We start from the raw sequence: 16,438 nt of genomic DNA on the forward strand, positions 1-16,438 counted from the left end.
GGGCCCTGAAAACCAAGAGCTGGGCATCACAAATGCAGCATTTCAAGCAGGCCTGAGTAAATGAAATCAAGTCTGGCACAGAATTGGAAATCATCTGCTGGCTTGTGGACAAATACAGTCAGGGAATTCTGCCTTCTAGCCAGTTTTGCTGCTCTGCTGGTGATGTGATAGCTGGACCCACAGGGTTATTTGTGCCTTTGGCAAGGAGCTTAGAAATGAGGCTGCAGGCAGGTTTCAGATAGCTGTGAGCTTAAGGCTGTAAGTGCTGAGTTGCACATCCAGCCTCTGCCTGCCAAGTGGAGAATTTTATTTTCAGTTCTGTTGAGATGTAGGTGCACAACCCAACTACCTGGCTTTGGGTAATCCTACAGCTGTGGTGACCCTGCTCCCCAAAAATGCAAGGAAATAAGGTATAAAAGGAATGCAGTAGGAGCTTGTGCTGGTTTGTTTGGGGAGAAAACTTTCCCTCCCCACCACTTAACTCTGCCTTACAGCTGCATACTGGGAATATTTGTTGTATATCCGCCTAACTGCTGATTGACACATACAAGACAATAAACTTAATTAGTTTAAATCCCCTGTGTTCTGATTGACTGCCAGTGTCCAAAGTCCACCTGGAAAGACACGGGAGATAACGTTTGGAAGGCAAGGCTATCTGGGCTTGCAGAGTGTTTTTTCAATTAATTTCTGCCTAAGGATTGGCTGTGCTACTTATCCACTGGCAAGCCTCGGTTCAGATTTCAGCTTTAAAATATAATTGGCAGCTCAGCAAATTCATAAAATTGATCCCCATTCACACTTATTTTTGGCTTGCGTTAAGAATGTGCCAACCTGGAACTCTAAACTTAACCCCGAGTGACTTTCCCAGGGCTGCTGCCCTGAAAGGAAAGCCTGGCAGCAGCACCTGGGCCCCAGCCAAGATAAATCCTGAGCCGCCCATGGCAGGGCAGCCACAGCTTCAACTGCAGGTGAAGGGAGAATAAATCAGAGGAATAAAGGGTAGATTTTGGAAAATGCCCCTTTTCAGAAAGCTGTTGTTCTGCGTTTGCCCCTGTCTGCTCCACAGCCTGACGCTGCTGCAGCCCCGAGCCGGTCTGAGCTGCTGCGTGCCCTCGCAGCGCCGCTTCACCACCAACCGCGGGCTGCGGTCCGGACGCGCCTCAGGGGTTAACAGCGCCACGTCTCAGGTCGCAGAGGGCAACAGAATGGGTTCTGCCGCTGCGATGGAGCCTCAGCCGCAGGTTCGTGCTTTCTTCCAGCCTGCGGGAGCCCCCAGGCCGGGAGCCCCCAGGCCGGGAGCCCGGCGGAGGAGCGGAGCTGTGCCGCAGGGCCCGCGGCGCGCAGGGCCCGGCGCTGCCGCGGCTCCCAGCGCAGCCTGTGCTGCCAGGAATTCCCGAGCGCACGGCACCGCTGCGGAAAGCGGCCATGGAGAGCGAGCCCTGCTTCAGTGCTGCCACATTGACACCTTGTGGAGGACTTGGCCATCGCGCCTTTGGAAACACCTTCTTGGTGAATGTCTTAGGGACATTCCCTAGAGGATTCCGTCTGGCTGTGGGCAAATTCAAACATTAGAGCATCAAAGAGCAAAATGCAGAGGTTGACCTAAACCAGTGCCTCCCAAATACCATCCCCAGTTGCTTATGCATATCATAGAAGATGAACAGAAATAACCATTGGTGATTATTTTTTCTACTTTTCTGCTGATGTAGAAAACTGGATTCTCTGCCCTTTTTTTTCCATAATATTGTTTATTTGACTTCAGTTTAAACTGATAATCACTTTTTTTCACCTTCTGCAAGGCTTAAATATGAAGGAAGATGCTCCAAAGATTTAAAGATCTTCCATCTGCTTCTTTAAGTGAAGCCAGGGCTCCAAATCCACCACATGTCATGGATTACGTTATGAGCAAAAGGATATGCAGATGCTGAAGTTCTCCGAGAATGTTTCTCTGCTGGAAATAACAATTTTACAAGCTTCTGTATTCACTTCAGCTTCTTCCTAACAGGACCTCCTGTGGGGAGAACTCAGTATTTCTCATTCTGATGATGGTTTTGAGTAACACTTATAATTGTCTGCCAATCGCTGTGTATATTTTGGCAATAACAAATCATAGTCTGCTTCCCTGCTAAATTTTCCTTAGCACCACTTTTGGAGCGGTGTGGAGATGGACTGCAACCTTTGCCAGGGCATCATGGCACTTCTTAGGATTTAGATTTCGCTGTAGCTGGAGAATGTGGTTTTGTTTATGAAGTGCATTTTGCCACTTACCATTTCAACTAGTAAAAGCCATCACATTCCTCTGGGCTTCTCCTGCTGCCCCCATTGGCACACCTTGGTTGTTCTTTAGTCCTCGTAGACAGTTCAGGTCTCTGCACAGGTCTCCTCCTGACCATGCCAGAAGAACTTTAATTCCTGTAGTAAAAAGAAGTGTAATCTGGAAAGGAAATCACAATATGGTGAAGTTGTCTTTGTCTTGACTTTGTGTTCAGTGTCGTAGCTCATTTGGTTACTACAGCTGATGCTGCTTCTTATTTAGCACTTTTCTCGGTTGTTTGGAGTCTCTGCAGATATTAAATTACAGATTCTAAATTAGGGAAGCTGAGAGCCACAGGAGAGCTGGCCCTGCTTTGCTCAGTCTTGCAAATGGATGGCAGGCACCTTTTCAGTCTTACTTTGCACGGCAGTTCCTTTCCAGGGTTCATCCTACCATATGTGCCAGTATTCAGTATTTGCTTCTTCGAGCTCCTCATTAATTGTATTTATTTCTTTTTGTTCTTTTCTTGAGAAAATTTGCTTGCTTGTCCAGTGTAGCATTTTTTATGCCATCTATATTTTGCTGCCTGCTCCTAGTTTTTGTTTTTCTTCTGCCATCAGTTGTGCTGATGACCATTTGTCTTCTTCTGTATAGAACCAGTAGCATCAGTAATTCCCTTCAATGCCCAAACTAGGGAATTGCAGGTGCAATGGAAATCCTGAGCCCAACAAGGATGGGAGGAGAAGGGGAAGACAAGGAAACAGTTTGGTGGCTCAGGAGGAGCTGGCAGTGTGGTGAGGGTGAACAATCCCGGTGCCACCATTCGTGCACATCATCCCATTTCCTGACTGCGCTCAAAGCCCCACCAGCCCTGCTGCCTTGTCCTGACCCTCTGGCTCCCTGCCTCACATGTGCTGTCCCCACAAATCCCTGTTCACTCACTGCCCTGCTCCACTCACACGTCTGTTTGGGTTGCATTGGCCAAGCCAGCACAGCAGCACTTCTCACTAAAGAGCCCCTCTGAGCCTGCTGCAAGACTTCAAGGCAGTGAGCCCAGCTGGGGGCGGAGAAGGGATGTGGCTAAAATACTATAAAGAAATCCCTTTGCTATCAATTTCGAGTCATAGCACCTTCTTAATAATGCTAATGGTGCTGTAATATTAAACTTTCTCAAGAGTTCAAAGCATCCCAGTCCCATCAGTGCATGGGAGATAGATCCTACAGCAGTCTTGTGTATACATGAGTGAGTGCAGAGGTCTGTCATGCTTGGTGAGCTACAGGCCTTGTTCTTCCCTAGCAGTCGAACTCTTTTTAAGGTGGAGAGAAGTCATGTTCTATTTAGTTTTTGTGATTAGTTCGAACATTTGCTTGTGAATTGTGCCAGCTCTTGTGGGAACTATTATCAGAACTTCTCAGAATAACTGGCAAATACAAGTGTTTGATACCCAGCAAGATTATCTACTTTATAGACTGTTTTATGGCATTAATTCTTATAGTACCTCAGCTCACCATATTAGTAGGCTTGCTATCCATGTTCTGCAAAGGAGAGATTTCTGTATTTCAGAAGAGGTGGAGGGAGGTGCCGGGAGGTGCCCAGGACTTCAAAGAGCACCCTCTTTCCCCCGTCTTATGCTGAGGAGCTGTTGCAGGGGTGACCCAAGGTTTTTCAGTGAATTATTTGTACATAGTTTCCCTAGGCCCTTGCAAGGGAGGGAGTCTCTGGCTTTCTGCCTTTTTGGGAAAGGCTGAGTGTAGAGAAAGGAAGAGAATTTTTTTTTCCTTTTATTCTTTTTTTTCCTTCTTAAAATGAACTTGGCAACTCTGTAAATCTCCCTTGGGAAAGCAGCCCATCTCCTGGAAGATTGTTCTCAGTGCTTCCAGCTTCTTCTACAAGAGTCTTAACAACCAAAAAGCAAAGAACATCAAGGGCTTTCTGAGCCTGTAAAGATTTATGGGTTCATTTGCAACTTGGCAGCGAGAGCTGGCCTCAGATGCATCCCAGCAGAGATACCAAATAGCAAGAGCCTCTTAGCCCTCTGTCCAAGAGCTGCCGCCTTCTCTCTGTTCGCAGCCCTTTCCCCTGCTCCAGGGGCTGACAAAGGCAAATAGGAATCCCTGCTTTGGAAAGTGCAAAAGCAGGAGCTCCCAAGCCCCTTGTGCTGTGGTGGAACAGAGAAACAGTCCCTGTTTTCTGTGGGCCCCTGGCCAGCAGCAGAGCTCCTCTCAGGCAGAGACACAGCGCTGCTGCTGAGCTGCCTTTCCAACAAAATCCCCATGAGGAAAAACCCTCTGGTGAGCACAAGAGCCAAGAGAAATCAAGTTCTGTTTAGCACCAAAGTCTGATTTATTTTCTCAGACACTTTCTCAGCAGAGTGCACATTCTATGTATTTTACAAAAAGATTGCTCAGTAAATATGACAGAAACTAAAAGAAAAAAAATCATTAAAGACCAACAGGGTTTTGAGCAACCACCAGATTCCTGTGCATCCTCAAAGGAAAAGGAGAAAAGTTTCTGTATGTCTCCAGCAAGCCGTGGGCACCATATAAAGGCAGTGTGCCAATTCTGCTACGGATTTTTCAATGCTTTGTGTATTGAAATCTGTAACGTGCATGCCAGACATGAGAATTAATGTTGACATGTACAGTTGCATCCTGCTGCATTGCTCTGTGTGTGTTTTCTGAATGCTGCCATTTGGCACTTGCTTTGTTTGAGTGGGTGGAAGGTATTTTTCCACTCGGCATCACACTTTGTCTCCAGTATCTTTCGAGGCATATCATGGAGAATTTTTTCCATAGTTATTTTTTTAAGACAACTTCTAACCTTATGTAGTATGTAGTTTACAAATTTATAAGCCATTCCATCAGCCCATAGGACATATAGAAAAAACTTTCATGTTCTGTGAATGTAAGTCACACCTCCAAAATCTAAATTGCTGTTCCTTGGAGCCAACCACAGAGGCATAAGGAATTAGACAGATATAGTATACTTACTTTCTGCAGATACTTCAAACACCATCACCAAAGGAAAAAAAAAAAAAAAGAAAGAAAAAAGCTGGTGGTGGTGATTTCCAAAGGGGAAACAGGTCAAACTATCATTGCTTTCAAAAAATCCATCGTGTGATAATGTCACTAAGGGTAAATTACTGCCGTCTTTGTGAAAGCAACAGAATTCCAACTTCTCATCAAGGACCATGTTTAATTCCTGCCTGGAACTCACAACACTGCACTTCAGAGAAATGAGATACTGCAGGATCAGAGAGCTTGAAAATCCCACCTGAATGTTGAAGCATCAATTCTAAGAGGACTGGGTGAAAAAAGCAGACAAAACCAAAACCTAAACAAAATAACAACAACAACAAAACCAAACCAAACCAAAAACAAAAACAAAAACAAAAACAAAAACAAAAACAAAAACACCAAAAAAACCACCACCACCACCTAAGTAAAACCCAGAAAATAAAGAAGACATTATTGAGAACAAAGTGTTATAGATGAACATTTTATACTATGTTAAAGCACTTTTAAACCATGTCATACTGACATACTTAAACTTTGGTATAATGCCAAAAACCTTCAGGATCAACCTTACTCTTTGAATTATAACCTGAAGCATTCAGTGGAATAATGCAGAGATTAGCAGCTTTACAGCTTACTGAAATCAAACATGTCCTAACAGGACATAGTTCACTGTATAATTGCATTATTGGGGCCACATTTGGTAATTAAGGATTAAGTCAATACTAGATTTCTTGATCAATACAGGAGACACTTTCAAGTTTTGGTGGGTTTGTTAGAGTTTTTTGTTTGGTTTTTTTGTTTGTTTGTTCTCCTTAGTATCATCTGGATTTTTGGATTTTTTTAATTACCAACCCTGAGCCCTCAGTCCACACCAGGACTTACATTGAAGATGACTTCCCTGATCTGATTTATGCTGTGTGTGTTTCTTTTCTGAGAAATGTGCCTGTGTCTTCCTTCAGGTGCTCTGATGCGTCTCCACCCCGCTGCCAGCGGTCCTGTGTGTTCTCAGCACTGCTTTAGAAGCCTGAGATGCAGCTTTGGAGGGTCACTGACAGCAGGTTGGGCTTGAAGCAGGTAGTGACGGGGAGCCAAAGCTGCCTCCCAGCAGAGAGCACAGCCCTGTGCTGGGGGAACAGGCCAAACCCTCTTCTGTGCTGGCTGAGCAAGGAGTGACAGGCAGGGCATGGGAGAGCCTTGACTGGGTTCTTTTAGGGAAGCTGAAAAATAGGTTGGGACTAAAAACGTGTCTAGTGTTTCAGGGCATTAATGAAAATCTGTGCCATCCTGAATCCAGTCCCCAGTGAGGTTCAAATGCTGGCAGCCCAGTAACCCTGAGCCCTCCTGTTCCCTTTCAGGGGAGATGGAAGGCAATCCCCCTGCCGTGGATGACAGCCTTTGCCTTGACTTGATGCTTATACTTGTATTCCTGGAGCAGCTCTAATCCTTGCTCTAACGCCCTCTAAAAGCACTTTGTTAAGCCTCAGGATAGCATCTTCTTGCCCTAGGACTTGTGCTTATTGGGAATGGTTTGCTCTGGAGGTTTCTGGAGGTTTCACAAGTTTCTATCTATCAATCACTGAAGTCCAGCAGGCAACATCACAGAATCACAGAATTGTTTGAGCTGGAAGGGACCTAAAAAATCATCCGGTTCCAACACTTCTGCTGCCATGGACAGGGACACCTTTCACTAGACCAGATTGCTCAGAGCCCCACTGATCCTGGCCTTAAACACTTTCAGGGATAGAGCTTCCACAACTTCTCTGAGCAAGCTCTTCTAGTGCCTCACCACCCACACAATTAAGAATTTCATCCTAAAATCTAATCTAAACTTACCCCCTCTCAGTTTGAAGCCATTCTCCCGTGTCCTATCACTGGAATTCCTGATTAACTGTGTCTCTCCTGCTTCCTTGTAGGCCCCCTTCAGATACTGGAAGGTTTCTCTGAGGTTTCCATGCAACCTTCTCTTCTCCAGGCTGAGCAGCCCCAACTTCCCTGTCCTGTCTTCATAGGGGAGGTGCTCCAGTGCCCTTATCCTGAGTGCTGGGGTACAAAGCCGTGGCCTGGCTCATCACACTGTAAGGATAAGGGGAGCTCAGCTCCCTGGGAATGTTTAGCTGCCGGGCAGAGGGTGGCCTTGCGGCTGGGATGGGCCAGTAGTCCGTGTAAGAGGCACTGGGGTAAGCAGGGGCTTTCTGAAATGAGCCCCTTCCATTGCTGGCATGCAGCTGCAGGGGCTGTCCTGAGGGCTGGCTGGGGAAACAGCGCTGCTGCTGCTGCTGCCGCTGCTCACCGTACAGGGGAAGGCTGCCAGGGGACAGAGCTGTGGGCTGCAGCAGCGCAGGCTGCTGGGTCTGCAGGGTGTGTCTGTGCTGAACACCCCGAGGGATGGAGTGGCTCCTGGCACCCGATCCCTGCTCACCGCGGCGCTCCTGAGCCCAGCTCTGCTCTGGGCACATCCCGCCCTGCCCAGGTGGGAGCGCTCCAGGCTGGAAGGGGCACCTGGGCGAGCTGGTGCGGTCCAGGCTCTGAGGCGGGTGACGTGAGAGCAGTCTGTGCCTGAGGCCAGCGCAGGGCTGAGGGCTGTCCATGAGCCCCCTGTCCTGAGAGGGGCACAAGGACCAGCCGCAGGTGCGGTCACCGATGGCCAGCGCTGACATCTCCTCCAAGAGCGCGTCTGGCTGGGGCAAGCACCGGTCCAGCCGCAGGTCAGAGCCAGGCCCGCTGGCCCAGGCTCGGAATGTCTGCTCGGAACAGCTCTCCCGGGAGCTGCCCGGGTAGCAGGAGGGCCCCGAGCGGCCTCGGGCTTCCCGCAGAGTTTCCGTGCAGGCATGGCCGGGTGCAGGCTCCCCTCTGGCTGCGTAAGGTGAGCACTGACACCTCTGCTCCTCCTTCCCCGGCGCTAACGGGGCCTTCGTTTTGGCCCTGAGCTCATCAGCAACTGAAAGCTGAGCTTGATGTTGTCTCTCTGCGTGGTAAAACTTGCATTTATTGCCATAGGTGCATTTTTTACCTGAAAGAACGAAAACAAACCAGACAGGAAGTTGTCACCTTCACCAACATCAATTAATGCACACATCACTTCTCCCCAGCACCGGGTGTGATGAACACAGAAAAAAGGGGAAAGTACCATTTTCAAACTCAGTACTGCTGACTCCAGATTTCAATATTGCTGATATTAATAGCAGGGTGAAGCAGCAGTGAAAGGAAGTCTCTGCTATTTTGGAAGTGTCTGATATTCATGTTTCAGTTCCTGCAGGCTGGGAGGCTTGCTGCTGCAAAGGGTTGCTTTAAAAAATGGCATAGGGCTTTACCTCTGAGAAACCTGCACGTTGCTAGGGGGCTGTCAGGAGGGGAGGAGGGAAAGTGTTTGGATGGCCATCCAAATTTCCATGGATGGAAAAGTTTGGATGGCCATTCCCAAGCACTCCAGCAGAATCCACTCCACAAAGTGAGAAGTGTGTGCTGGCAGGATGGTCAGCACAGCCACAGTGCCCATGGGTGCTGTGTGCAGGCCGGGATGGAGGGGCCAGGAACATCTGCTGCCTTTGCTGGGGCTGGAGCCACTTAAGCAGGAGGGGAAAAAAGCCCCACACCTTTGAGCTACCCCAGCCCGAGTCCCCAACACACGAAGCAGGACAGCACGTGGCAGTGGCCCCTGGCAGAGGGAGAGCACGGCTGGGAAGCAGGGGGCAGCTCACAGCATGAGAGAAACCCACCATAAGGGCAAGGCTGCCATTTTTTTTCAGGAAGCACTGGCTTTTTACTGAGGAAGTTACTTAAGGTGGGTCCGTGCCGGCCTAATGGATCATCGGGAGGCATAAACCTGGAAAAGTAAAAAAAGTCATGGATGTAAGCACATGCCTGTGCACACTGGATGTCCCAGTGAAGTGCACTTCCCCTGGACACCTCAGCTATTAGGAAACCCGGGAGAGAAGAGAGGTTAGTATAAGCAGACTGAGGAGCACTCAGCTCAGCCTCACAGGCGTGGTGCAAGTGCCCAAATGAAAACTTTCTCTCATCAGGGATGGTGAAAGGCCAGAGAGACCAGATTGTTGTCTCTTCTAGCAAGCTAGGATTGCAGAAACACAGGGAAAAGGCCTGTTTTGTCATGTAGGGGAATTAAAAATACTGCCAGCCATCCTTCTCTCATGGATTAAATTCTGCTTCTTACAGGAAATAGAAATTAAAAGATACCAACCCTTGGTTTAACACCATAAATTGGATTGGAAAGAAGCAAAGCTGGTCACTAATGCTGCCATTCAGGTAGAAAAGTTTATAGAACAGTGACATGGGAGGTTTTAGGACCAAAGCTGAGGGAGTAGGAAACTCAAGAGACAAGAGAGACAAAAGCTGCAGTAAATTCCTTTCATAAGAAGGCTCATGTGTTCTGCTGCTGGTGGGGGATCCTCTCGTGCTGGAGCTGACTCGGCCCATAATGTTTGAATTCCAGATTCTAAAACTCCATCCATCTCTTACCTGTTACTGACAAAGGAGTACATGAGCAGTCTCTGCTCGATGAACCATTTCCACTCGGGGTTTTCATTTTGGAGATCCCGGTAGTGGTCATTGGAAACAATGACTCCATCGTGCTCGTAAGCAACTTTCACTATGTAGCGATCATCGTAGCAAACCACCCTCTTGCCTTTCACCTTCCGGGAGGGGGTGTAGACCAGGACAGATTGCTTTTCAAGCTCCTCAAGAATGTGCTGATCTGGTGGGGGGATTGGCAGAAGCAGACGAGGGAAGCAAAAAATAAAAGAAACTAATTAATTAATAATGACCATGTCTCAATTGTCTGCTAGAAACATACGGGAATCTAGAGATATAGCAGCACTTTAGGAAACTCATGGTGCAGTTTTCAGAAGCAGTGATATCTGGTGGTTATTTGGCAACTTGAAAATCTGGTCTTTTACAAAAACATCAACTTGTAAATTTTGAGACACCCATTTTTGATTTTTAAGTCTTATCTGTAAAAGAATGCCTTGAATTCTACACCAGAGTCTGATACTGAATCCCTGCAGTGCCCTTTTTACCCTGCTAGATGCCAGAAGGCTCATAACCAGCCCTGGTGGGAGCTTTACCTGGAGATAAAATGTGTGTGATAAAATACATCAATGAATTTCTTTTGCTGCTTTTGAGGACATTCTGACCTCTTGCCAATTCCTTCTCTGCAGGAAGGCCTCATCTGCAGACACCAAGCTGCTGGCACAAACCTCGCTGATCTATTTCCAGACAAACTGAGTCTCACTCCCCTCCACAGACTTCTGCTGATGCATTTTCTTTGCCTAGAAGGGCAACCCGTGCACTCTCTGTGCTGGGTAGCAGGCTGGCAGATAATAGTCATGCAGCAATGAACATCACTCTCTCCTGGCACGCCTCAAAAGCTCCATAGAGTCACTGAAAGCTGACAAACTCCTTCTTTAACTCAGCTTGGCAGCACTTTGTGCTTGTTAAGCAGAAGGTTTAAAGCAGTGTAACAAAGCCTTGTGAGCAGTTTTAGCTGCTGGCCAGGAGCACTGAATGGGGCAATGACTCATTTACGTGAGGGAAGCCTGATACACAACTTGCACTGTGCTTGTCTTTGCAGGCAAAAAAACTGTACCAGGTTCCTCACACCCCCTCTGTGTCCAAACTGCACCCAATGGTTGCCAAATGGATGCTGACCTACCTGCAATGGGGCTCTCTTGTCGAGGGGGTTCCTTTCTCCAGAGGGGGACAAAAACCTTGATGTAAGTGTGCCCCCTCTCTCGAAACCAATCCACCGCCAGCTGGATCCCCCAGCAGGAGAACACCTCCTTGTTTCCATGACTAGAAAGAAAGAGAGAGGATGATGAGGCAAAGCTTTTAGGAGGCTTAGAGTTCTCTTTAACTGAGCCAGTAACGAAAAGGCAAAATAAACAGCTTTTGTGTCATTCACCAGTTTCCAAGAAAACAATCTGGCAGGGTGTCCTGGTGGGACAGATCCAAACACTCCCTCCAGCAGAGCCAAAGATTTATCTGAAACAGTTTGGATACTTAAAAGGTATCCTATCTCCCATTTCTGTGACTCAAGCCTATTCCTTCCATCTGTATCTGGATGGACTGAAGTTCTAAAATACCAACAAGATCTTGGGCCTTGTCAAACCCTTCACACGCATTGTGTGAAAAGGTTTGAGGAGCGAAAGGACATGAGGCTCTCCTGTGAGAAACAAGTTTCTCTTGCTCTAGTTGATGGATATTCCCTTCATTGCACAGAGAGATAGGAAAGCTCTAAGACAAGTATTCTAGAAGTGCCAGCAAGGTGGGTTCTGAGGAATTCAATACGCAGCATAAAACAGGAAATAACATCAAGGAAAACAGCCAGGGGGTGACATCCTTCGAAATATCTCACCTTCTCTGAAAGTTCCTACTGCCTGGCATTCACTGATCTAAAATCTGATTACAGTGCAGTGTATGTGTAAAGGAAAGTACTTTGTTAACTACTGCTACACAAGGACACTAAAATAAACTGTACACAAAGTCCTGAATGGATAAATGCCTTCACAGTAACTGCAGAATGCTCGTCCTTGTACTTTGACCTTTCTGCATAACACTGCCAGTGTTGCTCAGGCTTTCACCTTGCCAAAAGCCCTTGTGAGTGACCCTGCACCCAGCTGCACTGACAGACCAGGCAAGGGTGATGCTGCAGCCTTAAATGAGTCTCCCCCCACCACCCCCAGGGATTCATCTCCAGGATCTGTCTACACCAGCCTCATAACCAAAGCTCCATTTCATACCTAATAGAAGTTCCTGTCCTGAAATGGTGATCACAGATGAAAAATAGCACAATTTGTAGGAAGAAACCTGGTTGCCTATTAAGAGCTGCCAAGGCAATAGGAAGTAATTTAAAACCCCTAGCAATAATAAATGGTCTAAAGTGCTTGACATATCTAATCTCCATTTTAGAAGAGCTGTTTTATTTGGTTTTAAAGGATAGGATCTTCCCAGGATATTCATAACATCACTTGGACTGTTGAATTGGAAGTTTGGGTGACTTTCTCAGATAACTGCCTTTAAAAGGCAGCCAGGTACATCTTTGATGCCACCACTCAAACAAAGTTTAGCAATAGCTTTCTTAAAGATTGACTGCTTGTATATATAATCCTGTGAGCTTTGGGAAGGCAGTTCTAGGTGAACTGCAGTGCAGAAAGTAAAGTACTCAAGCACAAGTTAGTTACAAGCAAGGTGAGGCACCTGGATCTACTCCTCAGTGTTCTCATCTAATCCAGCAGCTGCTACACTGCTGCAGCCAGACCTGGGGGCTGTCTGAACGAGTCTGTACACGTGTGGGGGGCTGCACATCCACACCAAACACCAGGGACTGCTGTGCAATGGAGCAGAGCTTTCCATCCTCCCTGCCTGGGCACACTGCCTCCTGTCTGTCACCCCTCCCACTCAACCACAGAGTCCATGGACCATAAGCCATCCATGATCTGTCATAACTCTGTCTCATCTCTCTCTCCTGCCAGCAACAGGGTACACTGCACTTGTGTCACAGACCAGCAGGGCTCATCTCTCAGAAAATGAAGCAGCAATTTGGGCATCTATGTGATTCCAGCAGTTAATCCATCATTAGCATGCAGAAAGTCCTTTTTAAATTGTGCCATTCCAGCTCCTTTGAGAGGAAGTTTAGGTGACCAGCTTCTTGTAAAACTGCAAATGGCTCCATCTCCACCTGGTCATGCCACAGCATCATCCAAAGCTTTGTCAGAAAGGCCTAGGAATAGGCCTCTGTAGCTATCACAGCTTTAAAACTAGGTGTAAGTGCAAGCACTAGAGGAGAGAGCACCCTCTTCTGTGTGCAGTGAATATGGTTATGACACTTCCCTTTTCCTACTAACACAGCTCCATTTATTTTTTCCACCAGCCTTGCTAAACTTCCCAGGGATAGGCTGGCAGGTAGCAAATTTCTCATTACATCTGATGGAAACACAAAGTGAACTGCAGTGTTTGACAAGTGAGACTGGCTGAAGGCAAGGCTATTTTCCATTCAGCTTCTCTGGGTAGGCTGACTGATGGTTGGAGACTGCAGTCAGTTGCTTTATTCCCGTGGGGCATTTATATCCTTTTCAAAAGCTTGCACTCTACAGTGGGCCCTCAATGCCAACCCTGAAATGCTCCAGAAACACCCATCCTAAGATATAAATATAAATGCTCGAGATATTTTTCTCCCCACAGACAGCTGCCACTTGAAGCTCTAACTTCTTGTTTCATTCCTAAACTGCTGCTTCTGCTGCACTTTTATGGTTGTTGGTGTTGATGATGGTGGAGTTTTCCCCAGCAAGGGAACCTAACATCCCTTTGGCCTGATGTCTGCAAACAGTCCTGCTCTGTCTGACAGCAGCAAACCAGAAAAATTAAAGCAAGGATACTGAAAGCACTGACCAGGCTATTCAGCACCACTTTGAAAGGCATCCAGGAGAGGAAAGCAGCTCCTACCAGCTGAACTGACAAGCTCAATAGTCTCTGCTATCATCCACATAGTCATTATCAAGACAGGGGTTGGGATGTCTGAGAAGAGCTGTAAAACCTTTGCCTTTCTGAAACTTAAAGCTGCTGTGCCAGGAGAGCTGAGAACAGAGCCCATGGCCCAGCACGGGTAATATTGACCCCAGCACCATGGAAGGGGTCAGCTCAGCCACACAGCCTCAGTGGGTGCTCAGTTCTTTTGCAGAGAGGCAAGAAAGACACTCTGAGGAGGGGCTTAGGTGAAGAAGCAAAGCAGGGCAGGAGATCCTAACACCTGGCTACCAAGCTCATGGCCCAGACAAGGCCAAACAAGTTTGCTCTGTTGTGTATTTTCAACTCCTCACGAGCTGCCTTGAGTAGGGACCCTCTTCTTTCTGGCTGGGATTGCTCCCTCCACTCACAAGACGGCATAATTTGCTTTGTCTCCAGTTGCTGTGGATGTGCTTGGCCACTTTTCCCTCTAACCAGAGGGGATAAGGTCTCATCTCATCTCACAGGATGGTGAACAGAAGGAGGAAGCCTCCCTTTGCCCTGTCCCAGCCTGCAGGGATGGGCTTGGCCCTGCTGAATGGACAGGGGAGTTAACAGAGAGAGCAGATGGGTAGCCAGTGCATCCTGGACTCTTGGCTCCGTATTGCTTGGACAAACAGAGGCCAAGCCACTCCTGTCTTTGGGCATCCCATCCACAGGGACATGCCAGGCTGCCCAACTGTGGCTTTTCTAAGAGTGCTTTCACAGTGCCAGGGCACTGCTCAGGAAGTGTGATTGGCCAGCATGGGTTGATGTGACATTTCCCAGAAACAGAATGAATAAGGAGGAAATGAATCTATTCAACACAAGTCAACTATCAATTCCCTGATATTCCCCTAAAATGGAAGCCAAATTTTAAACCAACAAAAATTATACAAGCTGGGAACATCTTTGGAGTTTACTTGCAAGTCAAAGTGGTAAAGCTCTGATATTTTTAGAAACCACAGCCACCTGACTTTATATCCCCTCTCCTTAAATTACTTGGGTGGTCTGTCTATCTGTTCACCAGATTTTCCCTGGAAACATCTCAGGTTAAGAAATCCTAGGTGCCCATTTGAAAAGGGGGGTAATTTAATGGTGAGCTCAAAGAGAGGGACACTGCCACAAACAGTGGACAGAGACTGCCTTATAAAAGGTCAGAATGCAGAGTGGGGCAGTAACTGCAGGTGACCTGCACATTCGCTGCAAATCAAGACAGCAGGTCCTTACAAGCTGTGCCTCAGCCAAAGAACAGGAATAAGCAATTGTTCATACATCAAATGCACCTCTCACCTGAAGGAAAAACACACTTCGAGCCATCACTTTTAACACTCAGAAGCTGCAGAGGAGGAGAGGTGCCTTTCGGGAAGCGGAGCTTACCTCATGGCGACATTGCTGCCGTCAATCACGATGGGTCTCAAGGAATCGGAAGGATCACTTCCACCTTCTCCAGGCCACTGCAGCCCCGGTGTGGCGCCACACGATCCACGGGCCACCAACTTCAGCTGGGAAGGCTGAGACTGGTCCTCCAGAGCCTGAGGTTTGCTCCCCATCCGAATTAGCTCTTTCAGCACATCATCCTCCAGGGCCTCTTGGCCCAGGTTCTCCAGCACTTTGCAGATGTCCTGCTTACCATAGCCCAGCTTGCAGAAAAAATCCATCTTGCTCTGGTGCACTTCCACCCCTGCTGTAGAAACTTTTCTGGAGTGTGGTGGTGCTGCTTTGCCAGAAATTGAACTGGCCAGTGCCATTTTAGCAGGCATTTATTTTCCTTTAAACCTGATGATCCTGTCTTCTCAGCTGTCTCCCACAGGCATCAGCTTTAGGGAAAGAAAGATTAGCAACAACACAACACAAGCATTAAGGAAGAACACGCAGTCGTCTCAGTTCCTTGCCTAGTGCACAACAGAGACCAACAGATCAGCTGTCTTCTCTCTGAGCAGACCCTCCAGTCTTCTCTCAGTATTAAAGCATTTCTCTGGTCCGCTCTTAATTATAAAAGCACCAGAGCAAAATCCATGCAATGTTCGTCACTCTCCAAACATTATGTCAGACAGTTGTCACCTCACTGGGTGAGCTGTGCCAGGCTGCCTGCACGCAGACAGGCTGCAGGCGTGAGTTGGTTCTTCAGACTTATCTCACAGGAAATGACACAAAGGGGATTTTCAATTTGCTGTGCGGTTTCTCAGCCCAAGATAAGTATCTGTCAAATTTTACTGGATGGGCTCAGATGCCATAGCAACTTAACAAGCATAGCAAATTTGATCCAGTGATTTAAGGGAACATGCTGTTTGCAAAGTATCGAGAAACTGATTTTTTTAATAGTTTTATCTTTCCTACTATGTGTCTGTCTGTGTGTATACAGACATAAATTCTGAAATTCTGTCACTCATCTGTTCTAATGATGCCTGACTACTCTTTTCCTGTTACTTGCTATTTCAGTGGGGGCTTTTATTTTCAGAGAAGCAGCTTGTTTTTTTGAAAGCCATCAGGATGGTGCTTTGAAGCAGGTGATTCAGAAAGCTGTTTCAATTTCACTTATGTTTATTGTCAAGGTAATTCAGAAATGAGTGTGCAAAAGTATCAAAAAGCTACTTCATATTCTCCAGAACTGCACCACGTACATTTGTGGTCTACCCAATGAATGAAGGTGAAGGGCAGCATAGTCAG

General features: G+C 47.2%; 1 protein-coding gene across 1 annotated transcript; it reads right to left on the bottom strand.

Moving 5' to 3' along the window:
- Positions 1-2,845: 2,845 nt before the first annotated feature.
- Positions 2,846-15,738, bottom strand: ZC3H12D (zinc finger CCCH-type containing 12D). Its single transcript, XM_063390369.1, has 5 exons — positions 15,149-15,738; positions 10,941-11,080; positions 9,749-9,983; positions 8,989-9,095; positions 2,846-8,282 (listed from the first exon to the last, which is right to left on the bottom strand). The coding sequence occupies exons 1-5, from the start codon at positions 15,529-15,531 to the stop codon at positions 7,276-7,278; spliced, it is 1,872 nt and encodes a 623-aa protein (XP_063246439.1). The 5' UTR covers positions 15,532-15,738; the 3' UTR covers positions 2,846-7,275.
- Positions 15,739-16,438: the final 700 nt, after the last annotated feature.

This window comes from Prinia subflava, chromosome 2, assembly GCF_021018805.1.
Source record: "Prinia subflava isolate CZ2003 ecotype Zambia chromosome 2, Cam_Psub_1.2, whole genome shotgun sequence".
Lineage (NCBI taxonomy): Eukaryota > Metazoa > Chordata > Aves > Passeriformes > Cisticolidae > Prinia > Prinia subflava.

What these genes read in the sequence shown, in the direction of transcription:
- ZC3H12D (XM_063390369.1), bottom strand. Translation starts at nt 15,531, where the DNA reads ATGCCTGCTAAAATGGCACTGGCCAGTTCAATTTCTGGCAAAGCAGCA. An exon ending in ACAAGAGAGCCCCATTGCAG is followed by an intron (nt 9,984 to 10,940) that starts GTAGGTCAGCAT and finishes TCCCCCCACCAG; the next exon opens with ATCAGCACATTCTTGAGGAG. An exon ending in ATGGCAGCCTTGCCCTTATG is followed by an intron (nt 8,283 to 8,988) that starts GTGGGTTTCTCT and finishes TCGTTCTTTCAG; the next exon opens with GTAAAAAATGCACCTATGGC.